The 18,848-nt window shown below is 40.4% G+C and overlaps 1 protein-coding gene across 1 annotated transcript; it reads left to right on the top strand.

Moving 5' to 3' along the window:
* Positions 1–65: 65 nt before the first annotated feature.
* On the top strand, positions 66–16,900 carry LOC134572564 (butyrophilin subfamily 1 member A1-like). The gene is made up of 8 exons (XM_063431612.1): positions 66–275; positions 7,721–8,074; positions 9,003–9,284; positions 9,391–9,507; positions 10,442–10,474; positions 14,637–14,657; positions 15,006–15,032; positions 16,354–16,900. The coding sequence occupies exons 1-8, from the start codon at positions 224–226 to the stop codon at positions 16,866–16,868; spliced, it is 1,401 nt and encodes a 466-aa protein (XP_063287682.1). The 5' UTR covers positions 66–223; the 3' UTR covers positions 16,869–16,900.
* The last annotated feature ends 1,948 nt before the right edge of the window (positions 16,901–18,848 follow it).

Genomic DNA, 18,848 nt, shown 5'->3' on the forward strand with positions numbered 1-18,848 from the left:
ATAAGAGAGGGGGTCACTCAGGTAAAAGAAAAGGGGGTGCACAGAGGGAAAGTATAATTGAAAAGGGAGGGAGAGAGAGGGGAAATGAGACAGAATGAATACATTTGAGTGATAGCTGGGAGACCCCTAGAAGGGCAGGTGTAAAAGAATTCATTAGATAACAGAATATGAGTTAGACACACAGGATGCAAGAGAGACAGCTGGTCTGAGACAGTCACAGAGAATGGAGAGAGCGCTGATCTACCTCACAGTAATCCTGACTCCAGTCACTGCAGGTACCTACCTTCATCACCCACCCCTGGACACTTACTGCATGTCACAGGGGCTCTCAGGGAATGGGGTGCAGGGAGTATCCATGGGTATCATTATACATAGACTAAGGAATGCTAAACATGTTGTTCTTGTCAATATATTTTGTAGTGATGTAACATTGTTATTAAGTTGTATATCACTCAGTTCTATTTGCTGTGTCCTCTGATAGGGACTCCATTTCCCATATAGATAGGGTAGAGTAAGATATACAGTGATGTGCCCTAATGGGGTGTAATAGACAGTCTTTATTGTCCAATTCCCGGGTAGCATCATGGGAGGCACTTAATGTGTTAACATGTGACATAGACATTTCTTTGAATCTATGGTTAGTCATGTTTAGCACAAAAGAGGAATTGATAAAGAACTATTGTCTATTTGAGTTTATAGTGTATTCCTCCCAGTAAACACTGTTGCTGTATAATAGCAAGAGGTGTATATACAATTTGGTTACAGGGTGTTGAAGAAAAATTGTTATAATTTGTTTTAAAATAAAAACATAAATTTAAAAAAATACCTCTTTTTATACCTGGGTTAAATTGTTATAATTGTTTTAAAATAAAAACATAAATGTAAGGAAATACCTCTTTTTATACCCTGGCCTAACCTTGCTCTGCGGGGGCAGCCATCTTTACAGGACACTATGGGCAAAAAAAACAATGTTAATTTAATGAAGCAGTTTGGTTGTATAGATCATGCCCCTGCAGTCTCATTAATCAATTATCTGCCATTTAGGAGTTAAATTACTTTTGTTTCTGTTTATGCAGCACTAGCCACACCTCCCCTGACTTGCCTCACACAGCCTGCTTGAAAAGTATTTTTTTTTTCATTTTCAATCAGATATTAACTTACTTTAGAAGTTGTTATCTTCTGCTCTGTAAATTGAACTCCAATCACATACAGGAATCTCCTGCAAGGTCTAAAATTCTATTAACAGAGCAGTATTATAAAGAATTTATAAAATAATTGTAGATTATGCTAGCTTTAGTGTACCTCTAATCTTAATTTTATTAATGACAGGAGGCGAGTATTTGCTTAAGTCTCTCTTTACTAGAACTCCACAGCAGCACAGAAAAAAACAACCAATCAGAAAAAATTAGGTACTATAAAACTCCCCTCCCCATGCATAATTTCCTCTTTCAAGCTGCGACAAAACAGAACAAAAGAAAATATAATGGAGAAGAAACAAAGTCCTAGAAACAATGAATACAATAATGTCCACCATCCAAGAGGAACTGCCAAACCAGATAGCGTTGATGGACTGTAAACTGAAACGAGAAAAAAAACAGAATCGAACAGGTTGGTTAGCCAATGAAATGTACTCTGAACAAACATGTAGGTACCCAATGTAGCAACCAAAATACCCTAATATGTAGATATCCCAACCCTACTTATGAAAAATAGACATAAGAAACAAGTGACAGGTAGCAGAGACAACAAGCAGAGTTGCATACGTACCTGATGAACCCAAACTCTAAAATTAAACCAGGGAGAGATAAGAATGGGCGGGAAATACTCGCCTCCTGTCGTTAATAAAATTAAGATTATAGGTACACTAAAGCTAGCATAATCTACAATTTTGTAACATGACAGGAGGCTTTGTATTTTCTGCTTTAACGCTCAGCCAACAAATCCAACGCTATTTGTTTCGCTGGTACCTATTCCGGGAGATAACCAGAGCAATCCCCAATGGACCCTACAACTGCGAGAAGTGACAGTAGACGGATCAATGAAGATGCTAGCTGTCGATGCACCTCAAAATACTGGAAAAACTCCATCCGTTGCAAGATCCACTGTACGTGGGGCTATGACCTGTTTCCTAGAAGACGTCCATGAACTGCAAAGCTGACCTATTAGCTATTTCCCTGTAGTGTAAAACACTGAGGGTCATCTGTGGATTTTGGATCGCGGAAAAAACTGCCACCAGATCTCGACCTTTGATGGCTTCTTCGATCGGGCTGGATCACCAGGCGATGTGGTCTTGTAGACAAAATTCCAACCTCAGGTAATGTGTCTGAGTCTACCATCATTTCCGTAACCGAACCAAGTCTTATCGTTCCCTCATGACCTATTCGGTGAGTGGTCTCGTCTGAGAATGAACCTATTATGCCGGTAAGAGAGTTTCCAGTACTCCAAATGGACTGCGTAACCCACAACTGTGGTAGAATAAGTTACTCCCCAGGGACGTTCAATCAGAGTCCCAACTCTGAACTAGTGTAGCGAAACGGTGGTCGACTACTCTGAGGACCTGTGAATCCTGGATATAACCAAAAAGGGAAACTAAACTAGAGTATGAGATTTCCATCCAAATATATCCTTGTCGGGAAGTGATAGGTGATCTGGATCCAAGGGTAATAGGGCCCTGCATAGACGAAGAAGAGTCCTCCCTGTTGTATTCGCGTGGAGGACCACAAAGTCTTCGAATTCGTTTCTAAGTGTAGGCCGGCTGACAAAAAAAAAAACGAAACGGCCCTGTTGAGCGGGTCTGAAGCAGGATTTCCGTCCGTGAAAACTGGCGACTGCTAGGAGAGAGTAAATAGTCTGATTAATCGCCTGTACGATCCTGTTCCTTGCCAGACCTGTTAAAGTTTGTGGAAGCACTCATGGTCAGCACGCCACTTTCAAGATAGGGTATAATACAGTGAGACCTTAGGTCCCTGTATCCCTGACTGTCCGGGCACGTATCTCCACGAGTAGGCCCCAGGGATGTGAATTCGTGAACCGTGCTATAGGAATTCCTCCCTTCCTAGCCTGGAGTCCCACGAACTCCTTGCGTTCTCAAATACACAGGTAAGACGTAAAGTCCCTTCACTAACGACAGGAAACTCCGGAGAACAGATACAGTGAACAAACAAGGTCCTAGCTTCAACCGTCCAAAGCAGGGTCAGTCCAGTATGGGAACATCGGCAGTCATATCCAAACCTGCTACCGATCCTGAGCATTACTCCACCTGTAGGTGGTGTCCCGACTTGTGACGTTTGTGTAGGAGTCGGGGTACACAGGGTTCCCTCCTTAGAGTCCAAGCAGGCCTCCTTGACGGTAGTAGCATAGGTGGGTTAGCAGAAACCCACAACCAAGACGGTTCCCATAAGGGATTAAAGCATACCAAGAGGGTCCTCCATAACCGAATTATGTTCTCAGAAGAGCAGAGGCAGACCTGTCCTCTATCCCAAGGTTGTAAACAACCAGGGAACCCAAAGTCGACCGAAGATTCCACTCTCTTCATGCAATCTAAGCGTACATGTACCTGCAGCCCAGGTTGTGGGCCTTCCCCAGTCTTGTCACGCGGGTAAGGCAGTGCACGTTTGCTCTATGAAGGCCTCAGGGTCTCAGGACACCCTGACCTGGGTAAGAACAGTCTGAATCTTTGTACGCAATGGTCTGTATAACCTGGACAGGGTGCGATTGTTAGTTTGATATAGCGTAGATCATACTAAAACCTGTACCTTGTAATAACTGGGGCACCTCCGTTAGCCAAACCATCTCCAGGAGTACATCCCATAGGGAGGTATAGGGTCACCAACAAAATGGGTCGATCCTGGGAGCTGTACCCAAGATGGACAGTTCAAACAGCAGGGAGCGTGTAAATAAGGTGTGGAACCTCCCCCAGTAATACCTCAGTGAATATTTCTCGTGGTACGGAATCAGCAGGTCCATTATAGGAGGTGAAATAGGGAAATCCGGTCTAAACAGTTATACCCTGCATGATCAGGTAGACCTCTATAATGAAGTCAGTAGCACGGACGCTAGATTAAATGGATGGGTTCTCTCCCCTTACCCAGTGGTTATGAAGCATCGTCACCCTTGCATACTGGTGAGGTACTAAACCCCTGTACAACAGCTGAAGCATGAGCGGTAAATCCGGTATTTGGCACGTACCTCCAAATTGAATTGAAAGTAGGAGGGACGCCCCTCTATGCAGACATCATTGTCCTGTACAGGTACAAGCCTGTGTGATGAACAATGGGGAGGTACCGTAGTGTGTGAGTAAATGAGAGAGAGCTGCACTCACTAACAGTGTAATCGAACTCTGTCAGCATCAGGCTGATAGCAGGAGCGGGCCGTACCCGTTCATAACAAAAGCTAGTGTCTACATCTGTGTCCGGTTCCTTCAATGAGAGTGGGCCACACTCAGAACATGTCTCCTGTATCCATCTCAGTATCAGACTGAGGTAGGAGGAGGGCCGCACCCTGTAATAATGAATCAGTGTTCGGTTCAGTATATGAGAGGGGTTCATTCTCTACTCGTGTAAATAAATATCAATCTCGGGCAGAGGTGATGGGAGGGCCGCCCCTCTTGCAATCCAAACTAGAGTCCATATCAGACTCAGGGTGACCAACTGTGGGGGTTCACCCTTAAGTAATATCAGCCTAGGACTGAGGTCCTGATGGGGGTCCCTCTCTGACCACGAGACCTCTCTCTGAATTACTCACCTGAGAGGTGAGATCAACTGGTAATAAACTTTGGGCTGTGCCCCTCTTGAAAAACAGAAAGGGATGTTGAGAGAATGCAACCTCTAGAATACGAATGAAATCTACAAACAGCCTGCCCAGATCCCGTGCGCGCGCACGGTCCAGGATGACCGTCGGCAGCCTGAGGAAAGCTGGAGACATTCTCCGCAATCCACAAGAGCTCGGGAGGTCGGAGGAGGTCAAGTCAGGCCTCTCGACGACCCGAGCGATAGGAAAATCGAAAGGCACAAAACAAAGAAACGACAATAATGTAAATACGTACCTTGGAGAGAAGCTAAAAGGCAGACCGGAAAAGCCAGACGAGTAAACCCAACTGCGGGTCAGGAGCTAATCCTGACGCATAAATAACTACCAATACCTAAGATGGATACCGGAAAGGCAGCCAAAGGGATAGTTGCCAAAGACAAGGAAACACTGTGCTACCCTGTTGGCGTCTAGCACTGGACCCATCACGTGCGAAGTCCTGATGTGCCGCCGCCGGGCTGGCGTAAACCGTGGTTGCGCGCCCGGGGATCTTCATAAAAAGCCTTGCCCCTAGGGCATGAGGTTAAGGACCTTCACCCTTCCAATCACATTTAGGTGCCCATATACTGGTGTCCTCTTGGACAGCATGACAGCAGTGGTTGCCTGGACATCCACCTATTTCCATGTCCATAGTGGGTACTGGGCTTACCTCCGTGATATTCCCCCAGGCCTGTGGCCAAAAGGGGGTTCTGGCACAGACATAGCAGGCCCGTCAATGGGGCACAGACATAGCAGGCCAATCAATGGGGCACAGACATAGCAGGCCAGTCAATGGGGCACAGACAACGCAGGCCAATCAATGGGGCACAGACAAAGCAGGCCAATCAATGGGGCACAGACCTAGCAGGCCAATCAATGGGGCACAGACATAGCAGGCCAAACATAGGTGTAGTGTTCTGCCAGCAGCAGGAGACCAAACTGGACGGATAGAGCTTCCTGTATATATAGAATCTTGGCTAATTAGGTGCAAGTCATACAGTATACCAAACCCTCATGGTAAAGCGAAAAAATGTGCTAAGAGCACTAACATAGGAACTCTGGCAGTAAGCAGGAAAAAACATCTAGTAGTGTATATGGTCTCATGAAAACTTGTCACGATAGGTATGTCCATTATCATAATGAAGTGTAGGTAACATAATCCCATCAAATTCATCTATTAACCAAACTAGTTGCAGAAGGTCTGGGAAATGTAACAGTATATTTGCCATGATATGAATATAGCTTTACCTTATTAGATAAGGCTAGAAGATCTCCACTAGATAGGGGACCTACCTATCTAACCACTGTCTAACAAAATATATATAAACCCCCCTGTCACTTAATTAAGTGCATACAGATGGCGAGGGTAGAGATAAAACTCATGGCAAGAAAAGCTTTACATCCATGCCAGTGAAACAGAGCAAGTAATACAGGACCTACCATCAGGTCCTATACACAAACTGCTCCTTCATGATGCCCAATAGGTAGGTAGGTAGGAAGGTGAGTAATTATCCGGGGTAGGGGGTGCGAGCAGGCACAGCCTCCCCTGCCCGGTCGGACGCACGTGGTCCGACTAGGGAGCCGAGCGCGGTAAGCGGCCATGCAGTAAATAAGTTCCGGCTGTCGGATATCTATAAAGGGTGTATATAAAGGCACTGAAAGGTGTATACATAAAGACACTGTGATGTCTATGAAGGCACAGTAAGGCTGACAAAGATCCCCCTCCCCCCCATGAAACCCAAGACATTCTAACAAAATATGGGAAAGCATAAGATGCACATAAAAACCCCCAATAAAACTCTATAAAGAACTGTAAAAGACAATAAATCCCAAAGCCAGCCACTATAAGCAGGAGGCAGCGGTACTCTGACCTGTACTGACTGCGGAGCAGCAAAGAAAGAGGAAATTATGCATGGGAAGGGGAGTTTTATAGTACCTAACTTTTTTCTGATTGGTTGTTTTTCTATGCTGCTGTGTAGTTCTAGTAAAGAGAGACTTAAGCAAATATGAAGCCTCCTGTCATGTTATGAAATTTCACTACAGTAAGCATTGTCAGGAATTCAAAGTGAACTCAAAGTAAATTTAAAATTCAAGAATAGGAACTGGGAGATTTCCTGCTGGGCCACCATTGCCTGGCCCTGGCTGTCACCAAGCAATGAAACAGAAGGGGGAACAGAATGCCATTGGGAAGGGGAGTGCGAGCAGCCAGATAGCCGGACTGACAGCAGTGCTAGCCTGGGCAACTTCTATGTATCTGAGCGGGTCAGTGAGTGTGTGTATGTTTCAGTGAGAGTGTGTACTTCAATGACACAGAGAGTGAGTAAGTGTGTGTGTCAGTGAGAGTGTGTGCCCAGACAGAGTATGTTTTCCTTAAAAGAAAAAAGTTTTATATATATATATACACACACACACACATATATCCATACATTGTGCTAGCAGAAATGCCAGCAAATGTATACATTTTAAAATAACTCTTCTAAAAATACAGCCCCTCCTCACCTGTCAATCAAATCATCGGGATTTGATTGACAGGGTTGGGGATGAGTTACAAAGTGAGCAAGAGAACCCTACTCCAAACTTAGCGTTCTCTAGTTATTTCCAAATTTCCGAACAATATCTGGAAAAAGACTCATATGTGTGCTGAAATTGTCATGCTGAGAAAATTTTGAAGAATAGCCCTATATGAACTAATTTGCTTTTGGGTGATTTGGTATGTATAAAAAATAAGTTGAAACATATTTCAATTTAATGCAAAAAAATGACATATCATTCCAAAACCAAATTGCATCTACATTGCAGAGATTTGGCAATTTGTAGGAAAAGGTTTGGGGGAAATTCTAAATTTACCATCCCCGTAAAGTCACAAAATAGTAAGGTAACCATTTCTGTCTGGTTTAATATTGATGACTTACAACCCGTCTTTTATTCCTACCAGCTTCATTTCAGGTGCTGACTAAAGATAAGCTATTGTTGGCAGAAGTAGGGACGGACATCAGTTTGCCCTGTCTTCTCTCACCTTCAATGAGTGTGGATGGACTTGATGTGCGCTGGTTCCATAACATCTTTAACCACGTGGTCTTCCTGTTGAAAGGTGGACGTGAGGATAGGCAACTTCAAATCTCAGAATTCCGTGGGAGAGTTTCCCTATCTGGTGGTCCAGACACCGGAAACCTAACACTAACTCTGAATAAAGTCGTTATCACTGATGCTGGCAAATACCATTGCTTTGTGGAGAACAGATCCAGTTCAGAAGACTATGAAGAGGCTTTTATGGAGCTTAGGGTAGTGGGTTAGTTTATACATTTTTTATCGCTGTCTGTGGGGAATTATATTTTTTCTTTAAGATTATTTTTTTCCTGCTGATTGTATCCCGCCTCACACCTTTATTAGTCCTTTTTGTCTATCCCCTGCTGCTCTCGCTATGTATCAACGTTCATTAAAAAATCATTCTTTCCTTTTCTTCTTTTCTCTCTTGTTTTTTTTTTTTTCATCTTAAATAATGCCAGTGACAGATAAGGGAGCAAAAATAAAAAGGCTTTGTCCCCAGCACAGCAAAAATATAGATAGTTGTAAAGATTCACGATGATGATTAAGGGAAGAAATTGGGATTTATAAAAGGTATAAAAGACCAACTTTAACGGTATGTTGACCTGTCCAATAAACCATGTGTTGTGGTGAGCTGACCTGTTCCTTGAACAATTAGACAGCCAAGCTGGTTACAAAAAATACAACTAAATTTAGTTATTTAGAGTTATATTATGCAAGTGGCTAATATCTCACTACAAAACACATTTTATTGAAAAAACAAACAAAAGTAGTGTGGGCAAAGTACATACTGTAGAGCTATACGACATAATCCCTCCACCCTCATTATTTTTTCCCTAATGCCTTTATTATATAAGATAGAGCACACGTTAGTGGCTGCTAAAATGGTTTATTGTGCAATTTGTATGGATAGAATATATATATATATATTTTATAATAATGCTTGTATTAAAAGCAGAAAAGAAACCCCCCCAAAAAATATCCTGTTAATATGTACGTGTAGATAAAAGACAAGATGAAAAATAATGCATTGCTGATGGGCGCATCGGTGATAGCCGATCATTTCCTCCCTTTGTCCTCTATCTATAAGCTGTAATTGAATATTTTGAAAACCTTGCCGCCGCCGCCTCCTTGTGGTTACTTCGGATGACCAGTTCTCCTGTCTTTTGCAGGTGTGGGCAAGCCACCACTTGTAGAAGTTGCACTCAAAGACAACTTGGTTCACCTCACCTGTTCCTCCAGTGGTTGGTTTCCAGAACCTAATATGCATTGGAAGAAAGACATGGAAGATATTGATTTAGGTATTCAGGAAGTGACCTTCAATGAAGAGAATAATGAACTTTTCCTTATAAAGAATGACATTCTTCTGAAAGACTCATATGACGGCAATCTCTACTGTGGAGTGACGCACCCTGTGACTGGCAAAGAGATAGGCACCTACGTGAAGATCTCGGGTTTGTCTGGAAGTGGTGTTGGAGGTCTTGGGATTGTGTAGTATTATGTGTGTAAAATGTATATATCTGACAATATTTTTTTTTTCTCCTTTATCATGGAGAGCAGAAGGCATCTTTCCTCGTCTTTCCTCTTGGGCAATTGGCTTCAGTCTGCTTCTGGCTGTGTTACTTATTGGCTCTGCAGTGGCGGTCTGGTACTTCATCTCATACCGTAAAGACCAAGGTACAGAGACTACAGGAGATTACTAACCCAAAGAGGAATGTAGCAGAAGACATCTTTTAATCTCCCACATTTAGTGAAGCCACATGATTTTTCATTAAAGTTTAAAGTGGCTCTGTCAACCGCCCACCAAAATGAGTATTTTATAAAAAAATATTATCTTTATAAAATACTCACAGTGACTGTGTATGAATTTCACTTAAATTCCACCCCAGTCAAAAGATATACTGTGCCAATAAGGCCTACCTTGTCTTAGTTTTTATTGTAATCTTGACAAGCTTGACTATAAGACAGGGCTACCGTTTGTCAAGCTTGTCTAACCCCCAGCCTAGTGAGGGTTGAGGGGGAAAAGGGTCTGTTTGGGGAGGATTCTGATACACCAGTCCAGGAGCTGAAGAAGACCATCAGAAAAAGTATGGTGGCAGCCGCTAAGAACAAAATTAGGTAAAAATAACTCACCTTCCTCTGCCCCCTGCAGCAACCAGACACTTAGTGGCAAAGTCAGCATCAAAGTCAGTTATCCCAGAAGATAACATAATTGCTTTAAGTGTTTACATTTCAGAATATATTTAAACCCTGTACGCATAATAGGATTTACTCAGAATTAGAAACTTAGAGATGCTAACAAACCCTTATCAGTAGTTGGCCAGTCCTGACACCTAGGTCATGGGGTATGTTGTGGTCATGGTCTTCTAAAATAGGGGTGCATAGTGTGTAACATAGGCTCTAGTGCAGTAATAACAAAGGAAAGTAATGGGGAAAAAATACAACAAAAAGGGGAAAAATATTGAGTGTGGAGAACCCAAAGGTAGAAATAACTAAATTATCTAAATTATTATTAAGGAATAACGAGTGGGGTGAGGGGATACATAGGCCATGACCTGTCCCTCCAACTCCAGGATGAATTAACAGTTTTCAATCATTTCTGTCATTTCAGAGAGAAAAACCAGAAACTACGAGAGACGACTAGGTAAATATTTACATGTTACTATAAACCAACATAAACGGGATAGGATGACCTAAACAATACCCTAAATAAATCTCAGAATTGCAGCCACCTTGTAGAAATGCCTTATAGTTTAAATGATTTAAAATATATATATATATAAAAAAGAGGACATAAATAAATTAAAAATATTAATGAAAATGTATTAAATTAAAAGTACTTTCAGTACCAACAAATTCGATACAGACAAGCATGTAACATTCCAAGGTTAAAAGTGAATGATTCCTGTACGTTTCCTGATCTGGGTTTATTGTATTACACTGGACGTGCTACATTATATGGCACGTTGTGTCTAAAGTGTGCTACGTATTTTCATTCAATGTAGCACTAAGACCATATTGCTACAAAGAATTCCTTTCTCTGCAGATATTTCTGGACTCTGATATTGTTATATTGAATTGAGCAGAGACACTGAGCTCATTTTTATAACGTTTTTATTTAAATCGTTTTAGATATCATTATTTTATTGCTACTTCTAATAACAGTTTCTGGTCCAATACCCAGATGTCACCATATTCTGGTTCATTTTAATTATTTCAATGCTAATTGAATATAACCTAGATTACAAGAGAAGTAGGCCGACCTTTCTCAAAACGCAGGAAACATAAACCTTACAAACACTCACACCATAACTTACAAACTGCCACGCCAGATGTATCCTGCCACTCAGATTGACACATGACAAATAGTGAGACTTGGTATTTGTCACTTCACTTCAAAAGGACATGTGGTGAGCTGGCAACCCACTTGAAAACCTTAACCAAAAATACATTGAGAACTTTTATAATTTGCAGATCACCTATATTGGGCCTAGGCTTAATTCTTTTTAAATTATTACAAACTTTCCAATGATATATCTACAAACATTCCCATATACTTTAATGGTGATTTCTTTAGATAAATCACATGAAACATGTTTTTCCTAAAAGATTTTGATCATTTCAAAAGGCTCTAAAAAGAAGTAAATGTAGGTCTTAGTCAGCACTTCATAATTAATGAGAATTAAAATCGGTATGGGCTATATAGATCACTAAACTCCGGAGAGATAGCTCAATGGACAGAGTTCCACCTGGAGTATCTAAGGGGCTTATTCTGTAAAGTCCAAATTGTAAAAAAAAGTCAAATTTGAATGGCAAATGTAGGTCAAAACAGAACAGTTTGCAATATTTTCCAAATCAGCGAGTCACAATTTGACTTACGGTAATTAGCTATAGTTTAGTCATTTAACCATATTGCATCACCGCACTGAAAATTGAGCCTGGCCACAACTCATGACTTCGTAAGAAATCTCAAATCGGCTGTTTAATACCAGTTGTGCTATTATTTGTAGCGCGCCAACTTAATCTGCAATGCCTTACACGTACTGCAGCAAGCAACTCAAACAAATATATTGTGACAATCTTGCAAAAGGGAGCAGAAACAAGACGTGAGGAGGGCAGTGCAGTAATCAATATTTATATAGTAGGAAATTAAAAATATACATAGAACCAATCTTATATCTAACAGCTATTTTTGATTTCCAGAAAAAGCCATTATTTTCGGCTGCATGCAAGAGCAGGTTTAGTTTGTAAAGGGACAGTTACATTATCTTCTGAATGCAGTTGTTTTTTTTTTAACTTGATTCCACTGCATTTGTCAAACCATCTTTTCTTTGTGCTTAACCTGTTAAAGCACATTCCTAGATCGTCTCACTTAGTTTTACTTGAAGATACAAGGTTTATGAAAATCTCATTAAGTTGCATATTTCATTAAACTATATTATAAAACGAAGTATGGACTCCTTTGTCAGAGCTGCCAGAATGGCAGTTCTAATATAGGGAGGGCATTGGGTGGAGTTGTGTTTGGAGTGTGGGCATGACTGCGATTTAACTAAGTAATCAAACAATAAAAATCTAAAAATCTGGGGACACACATGTCCTGTCCCTTAGCAGGCGTTATTTAAGATCACAGCATCATGAGATCACAAATGAAGTCTGCTAAGGGACAGACCTTGTATTTCTGGACATCTCTTGTTTGTTTGTATTACGTAGAGTTTTGTGACTCCGGTCTGGAGGCATTACATCACATGTCACTATACTGTGTGCTGTCTCTCTTGCATTATCTCTTTGACTTAGTCTCATGGGCAATGTGCACACCGACTAATGGTTGTGTCATGCCACCACGCAAGTATAAAGGTGATAGGATGACCAGCAGCAGAGGAGCCAATAAGAGCTGCCCATATGCCAAGTGCTGCTTAATAGCTCATGCATGAGCTTGATGGTCCTTAAATGCACACCAAATGCACTGCGAGGTAAACATGCTCACTCAATGCACTTCTGACACAGGATGAGAGAGTCAGTCTATAAAGTGATCGGGAGAACTGAGGGAAAGTCGTGTGTCCCGCGGCACAACCGTACCACTTGATCGGCTTTGTCTTATGAATAAGATGATATTTGGCAAAATATGGCAGAAAGCAGAGCTTAAAACAGCCTCTGGTTACTGCTTCTTTACATTACCACCAACCATCTCTCATGACAACTGATGAGAATGAGATTCTTCTTGTCTACAGAAACTCACTCCACAAGAAGATACCATGATCTTGCAGGCTCTGGGCTAGACTCTCATGTTGTACATTTCTGCTGAGTTGCAAGTACACCACCCATGCTGGTCCACCAGTTCTGACTTTGGCCAAGAACTGAAGATGGAGCTGAAACAGGAGATGTCTAAGTAATATATCTCCCTGCCCCACCTCCCACAATCCACAACCGTGCGAGAGGACTTGTAGCCTTGGAGGCCTTTACAAACAATTGGCCCCAACATGTTACTTTTTTTCCTTTAGAGAAAAAACACTTTTATGAAATCTGAGCTCATATTTGCTGAGTTAAAAACAGAAACACAATAAACGAACACCTTGATCTGTGAGTGAATACCTATCTATTCATCAGAAAAAAATCTTTCCATTAGACGCCTTGGTTAAACCACTTACTGCAATCGATCAATTTCACCGTTGGTCAATTTTTCCAAAACAAACAAAAACCACAAACTGTGTGATGAAGTTTACATAATGTAATCATATTCTTCGGACACAGTTCCTAGAAGACAAAACTCTAAACACTGTAAATAAAGCCAAATCTGGGATGTTTAATAGAATTAGGACAGAGCAGGTTTATTCTTCTTCTGGATACAATTAAACAGACAGTAACTTGATATGTCAGAAGCGATTTCTGTATTGTGCAGCATATAAATAATTATTATAACTTATAAAATTAAAGAGATATTTCTTCAATGTAATAATAATAATAAATATTAAAACCAGAAAGGTACATTTGCCAGTTTCAAGTACTGTATGGTACTGTATGTCATTGGGGGGTCTAGATGTTATTACCCAACTTAATGTAACTCATTTCATTGACCTTGGAAAGATAAAAAAAACTGAGATCACATTGTTGGGCATAAAATTGTAACTCCTAGATACTGCAGATATCTCACCAGCAGCTCTTATAAATAAGTTAGCCTTATATAAGAGAATGCAAATTAAAATGTTCACGATGTCTGCACATTGGTTCTGGTTAGAATGCCTGAAATTGATTCTGGTTAGAGTAATTTCATGTGTTCCTGATGAAGAAGTTTAAATTACAGATAAAAATTCAAAATTTAAAGGAAGAGGAAAATTGCAATTCTGGGTTATTTACAACTTTATTCATGTTAACATATATAAATATTGCAATCAGTTTCTGCGGGACTCTGCAGTTATGCAATGGGGGTTTAAAAAGATGTAATTAGCAGAAAAAAATAAAGTTGACGGACAGAATAGGTGAAGGTCACCTTCATGACAATTCATTATTTTAGTAAATTGACCCTTATGAAAAATTGCATCTCATAGACCTTACATTTAAATGTAGATTTGAATGGAATATTCTTTCGATTGTGAGATTTGGAAGCATAGAATGTTAATGTTTTGGTTGGTAGGCATGTAACACAATGTTCTTCATTGTCAGTGCCGCAGTTATCAATATTAGTTTGATTTGACGACTGGGATCTCTTTTCTCCTACGTCTCATAATGTGTACCTATTTTCTAAAAAAATATTCCTTCTCAATCAATCCGGATTTCTGTCTGTCTCTGATATATTTGTCTTTTACTTTCAGTGTTGCTGGGACAGGAAATTGGTGAGTATCCAATATGACAAAAAAACAAAAAACAAACAAGATTTATAAAAAGATAGGGTGCCCCACTGTAATTATTTATAATATGTAGTCAAACATTCTGGGCACTAGAATTGTAATGGCACAGTTGGTGCCAAGGTGTGTGCTACTTCGTACATGCATTGCCTGAGCTGAACGTACTGTTAGTACTCCCATAAGTTTTAGTTTACAATCAGCTGAACATAATAAAGAATAAAAATAACAAAAGACACAAAACACAACTAAACATACAATTTTAATTATCACATTATTAAGCATATTCTCATTCTCCACTTGCATTTTCTAATTGTTGTCATATTTTTCTCTTTCCAGAATGGAGGAAAGTTTCCGTTTATAAAGGTATTTATTTGCAAGAATATACATGATCCTATATTTTATTACATACACACATGTCAGAAGTGTCCCTATTTAGGCCAGGCAGGCCATATTTTGCTCCCAAATCTCTCTGTCCTTAAAGCCCCTTTTATCCAAATACTCATAGCTTTTGGTTGTGTTTATAACAGGGTTGTGCAGCATTGCAAGTCACAGTATTTTGTCTTAAATTAATATTAAATGTGTTTAGAATTAGTTTGTGCAAGTAAAATGCTTTTTCCTGGTCTAAATGATTTATTGAGCTGCAGAAATGCTTAGTTTTTTTCTGTGATAACTGGTACCCTGGCCCAAGATTATTTTTAAGTTTCACAGTTCATGTTACCTTTTTTCTATCATTCAGTGAGCTCATGCTTAACCCCGTGTTTCATTACACTATGTAACCAACGCCTAAAATTCCACGGGGCTCTTGCACGAGCCAAACTGTAAAGAAGTCTTACTATGTGTCATTGAAAAAATAAAGAATTATTAAAAAAAAAAAAAAGAAATGCTTAGTTTTTGTCTTAAATTATGTATTTAGCGACACAAATCAGTAAGTCATAAAGCCACCTAAAATGGGATGGTAAATGCACTGCCCCGGTCACAGATCTTAAAATTAAAGGGACACTCCAGGCACCCAGACCACATCTGCTCATTGGAGTGGTCTGGGTGCCAACTCCCACTACTCTTAACCCTGCAAGTGTAATTATTTTTTATAAACTGCAATAATTACCTTGCAGGGTTAACTCCACCTCTAGTGGCTGTCTACTAGACAGCCACTAGAGGTCACTTCCTGACACATAGCACAGATTATCTGTGCTAGAGCGTTGCTGGACATCCTCACGCTGTGTGAGGACCTCCAGCGTCGCTCATTTCCTCATAGGAAAGCATTTAAAATCTTTTTCAATGCTTTCCTATGGGGAGCGCTAATGCGCATGCGCGGCATTGACGTGCATGCACATTAGGTCTCCTCAGCTGGTGGGCAGGATCAGTCTCGCCCACTGGCCGACGGAGACACTAGGAGGAGCGGTGCGGAGGAGGAGACAGCGACGAGGGACATCTTTGCTGCCTCAGGTAAGTGACTGAAGGGGTTTTCACCCCTTCAGTAACCGGGGATTGGGGGGTGGGAGGGAGAGGGTACCTCCAGTGCCAGGAAAACTGATTGTTTTCCTGGCACTGGAGTTTTCCTTTAAAGTGTTCCCCTTCACTGATTTGAAACTTTGAACGTATGTTACTATACTGGCATGTATCATACTCCATTTTCTGTTTTCTTTGCTTTACATATTTCTTATTTTGTATCTTGTTCCCTCAGAACCCATTCTGTTTGACCATGAGACAGTTTTCCACGGCCTGCTCATCTCTCCAGACTCTCGTTGCATCTCAGCCGCAGAGAATTTTGAAGTTCTTGCTGAGAATCCAAAGCGATTTGACACAGAACCCTGCGTACTCGCTACACCCCTTTTTAATTCGGGCGTTCACTACTGGGAGACGGAGATTCAGGAGCACACTGGTCCGTTCTGGTCTCTTGGCATAGCAAGAGAGACAGTACGACGGCAAGGGGGGCTGAGAGAGTCCCTGGAAAATGGAATTTGGGCAATTAGAGCATCCAGTGAAGGACTTACTGGACTTTCTTCTCCTCCTCAACCTATTACCCCTTCTCAGAGGCCACAAATTATAGGGACATATCTAGACTATGAGATGGGAATTGTCTCTTTTTATGATGCACGCTCATTTGAATGTCTCTTTTATTTCCAGGAAAACAATTTTGGGCCTGTGTACCCCTTTTATTATGTGGGGACAGGGGTCAAGTTTGTGTTGAACCCCTGAAATGTAAAACTGTTGAAAGATGACCTTTTTTTATATTTCTGTGCTTTTCATTTGCCAAGCCTCTCTTTTATTTATTTTATAGCTGGTGTGTTGCATTTTACAATACTTGGAGTTTTTTAGCTTTATTTTGAGATTTTATTATACATTTTATAGATTTTACATTGTAGTTTCTGTTTCATTCATATGACAGCGACACACAGACACACATCATAGACGCACATTTTCTTGACTCACGTAATGTCTGAAGTGAGCTTTCTGTGCTCACAGTTTAGTTGGTAACTTGTATATATTACAAATATCTTCAGTGACACACAGAATAAATAGGGGTATCAATACCATAAACCCTTTGAAGTAACACTCAAGCCACCATAACCACTACAGCCCACTGGAACTGTCCCACTGTAAGTAGTCATTTTAGAATGATTTGATGACACACCTGGGTCCTACCAGGTACCTGTACTCTCTGCTTCTGGTCTTCTCCAGGAGAATCCGGTTAGCTCTACACAGCAAGGCACTCAACTAGGAAATTATTTATGTGTCAATTTCTCTTGCAGGAACATATAGATAACCCCTAGACCACTTCAGCAAGTTTCCCTTCGGGAAGGCATGTATACAATTAGTAGTGTAAGTGGAAAACCTAAAATTCAAGGGCTCACAAAATGGGAATTTTCCTAAGGCAGACTAACCGAAAGCCAATATTGTTAGATTATCTGTCTAAGATCACACCTCACTGGTGCTGCAAAGAAGCGTATATTGTTTAATATGAATTTTAAATGTTTTTTAGTAATGCAGAAGTGCAGAAGTCAACATTTGTATGTTAAAGGAAAACTCAATTTAAAACTAAAAAACAACAAGATAGTGTATATATACACCCACAGAAAACGTGCATGTAATGGGCGTTCAATGTTTTCTTAGGGGCGGTATATGAAATCCTAGCTTGCAATAGCTGCAAATCTAGTGTCTGCAGCTATTGTAAGCCATCCTCTACTCTGCTGGGGATTAAGCAATCAGAGGCCTCACACTGAGAAGCCTTGCAGACAGGGCCGGTGCAAGGAATTTTGTCTGCACAGGCGAAGGAGTATTTTGCCGCCCCCCTCCCCCCCCCCCATAAATTTTTATTGCAGTTTCTAAAATGTTTTAGAGGTGTGACAAAACACTAGATTGTAAAGATATTTAGATAGATAAACACATGCACACTATTTTTAAGAGATAAAGCCATTTGACAGCCACTAGAGATGTCCTTAGAAGCAAATGTAAACTCTGCCTTTTCTTATGAAATGCAATATTTACATCTGTCAGACTGCAGGGACAAGCTCTTTTCACCAAAACCACTCCATTACGTTATGTTATATATTTAACATGTGTTTTTTTTGTTTGTTTGTTTTTTTTAGAAAAATAAGAACAAATTTGTGGTTTTGTAAAGTATATTTTATTAACATTTATTCAACAAAACAAAAATAAATAATGATTTCAAGTGCATGTAAACTGCAGTAACTATTACTCAAACTGCATGACGTAGTGCAACTAGTATCAAGGTGCTTTAATATCAACATAATTACTATAAATAACTTTTATACAATGAATAAAACTGTACGCTTTAGGTTTCTGCAAGTGCAAATTCACCTAAAGTGCAAAGTGCTTTAACAGATATTGCACACAAACAAAGTGAGAATGGTAGCCTACAAAAACTTAACCCTTCTTGCTTTCGCATTTACAAAATCATGAAGCAGAGTTTTAAAGTCTCGTTTTTTTTTTTTTTTTTTTAAATTCTTTATTTTCTGTTGTGCATGGTATAACAGTAGCTTGGTCAGCCACAATAGCAGTCGCAAGCGGTATAATAACAGACATATTAAACATAACGTGGCATATAGATAGGCAGCACATTTTTGTGTTTGAGGGGAGATGTAGACAGTGGGTAGACATTGATAGAGTGTGAGCTTTCCTTACTGTCTGTGATAGTTGTGGAAGAAAACGTTTTAT

This window comes from Pelobates fuscus, chromosome 9, assembly GCF_036172605.1.
Source record: "Pelobates fuscus isolate aPelFus1 chromosome 9, aPelFus1.pri, whole genome shotgun sequence".
In the NCBI taxonomy this organism is placed as follows: domain Eukaryota; kingdom Metazoa; phylum Chordata; class Amphibia; order Anura; family Pelobatidae; genus Pelobates; species Pelobates fuscus.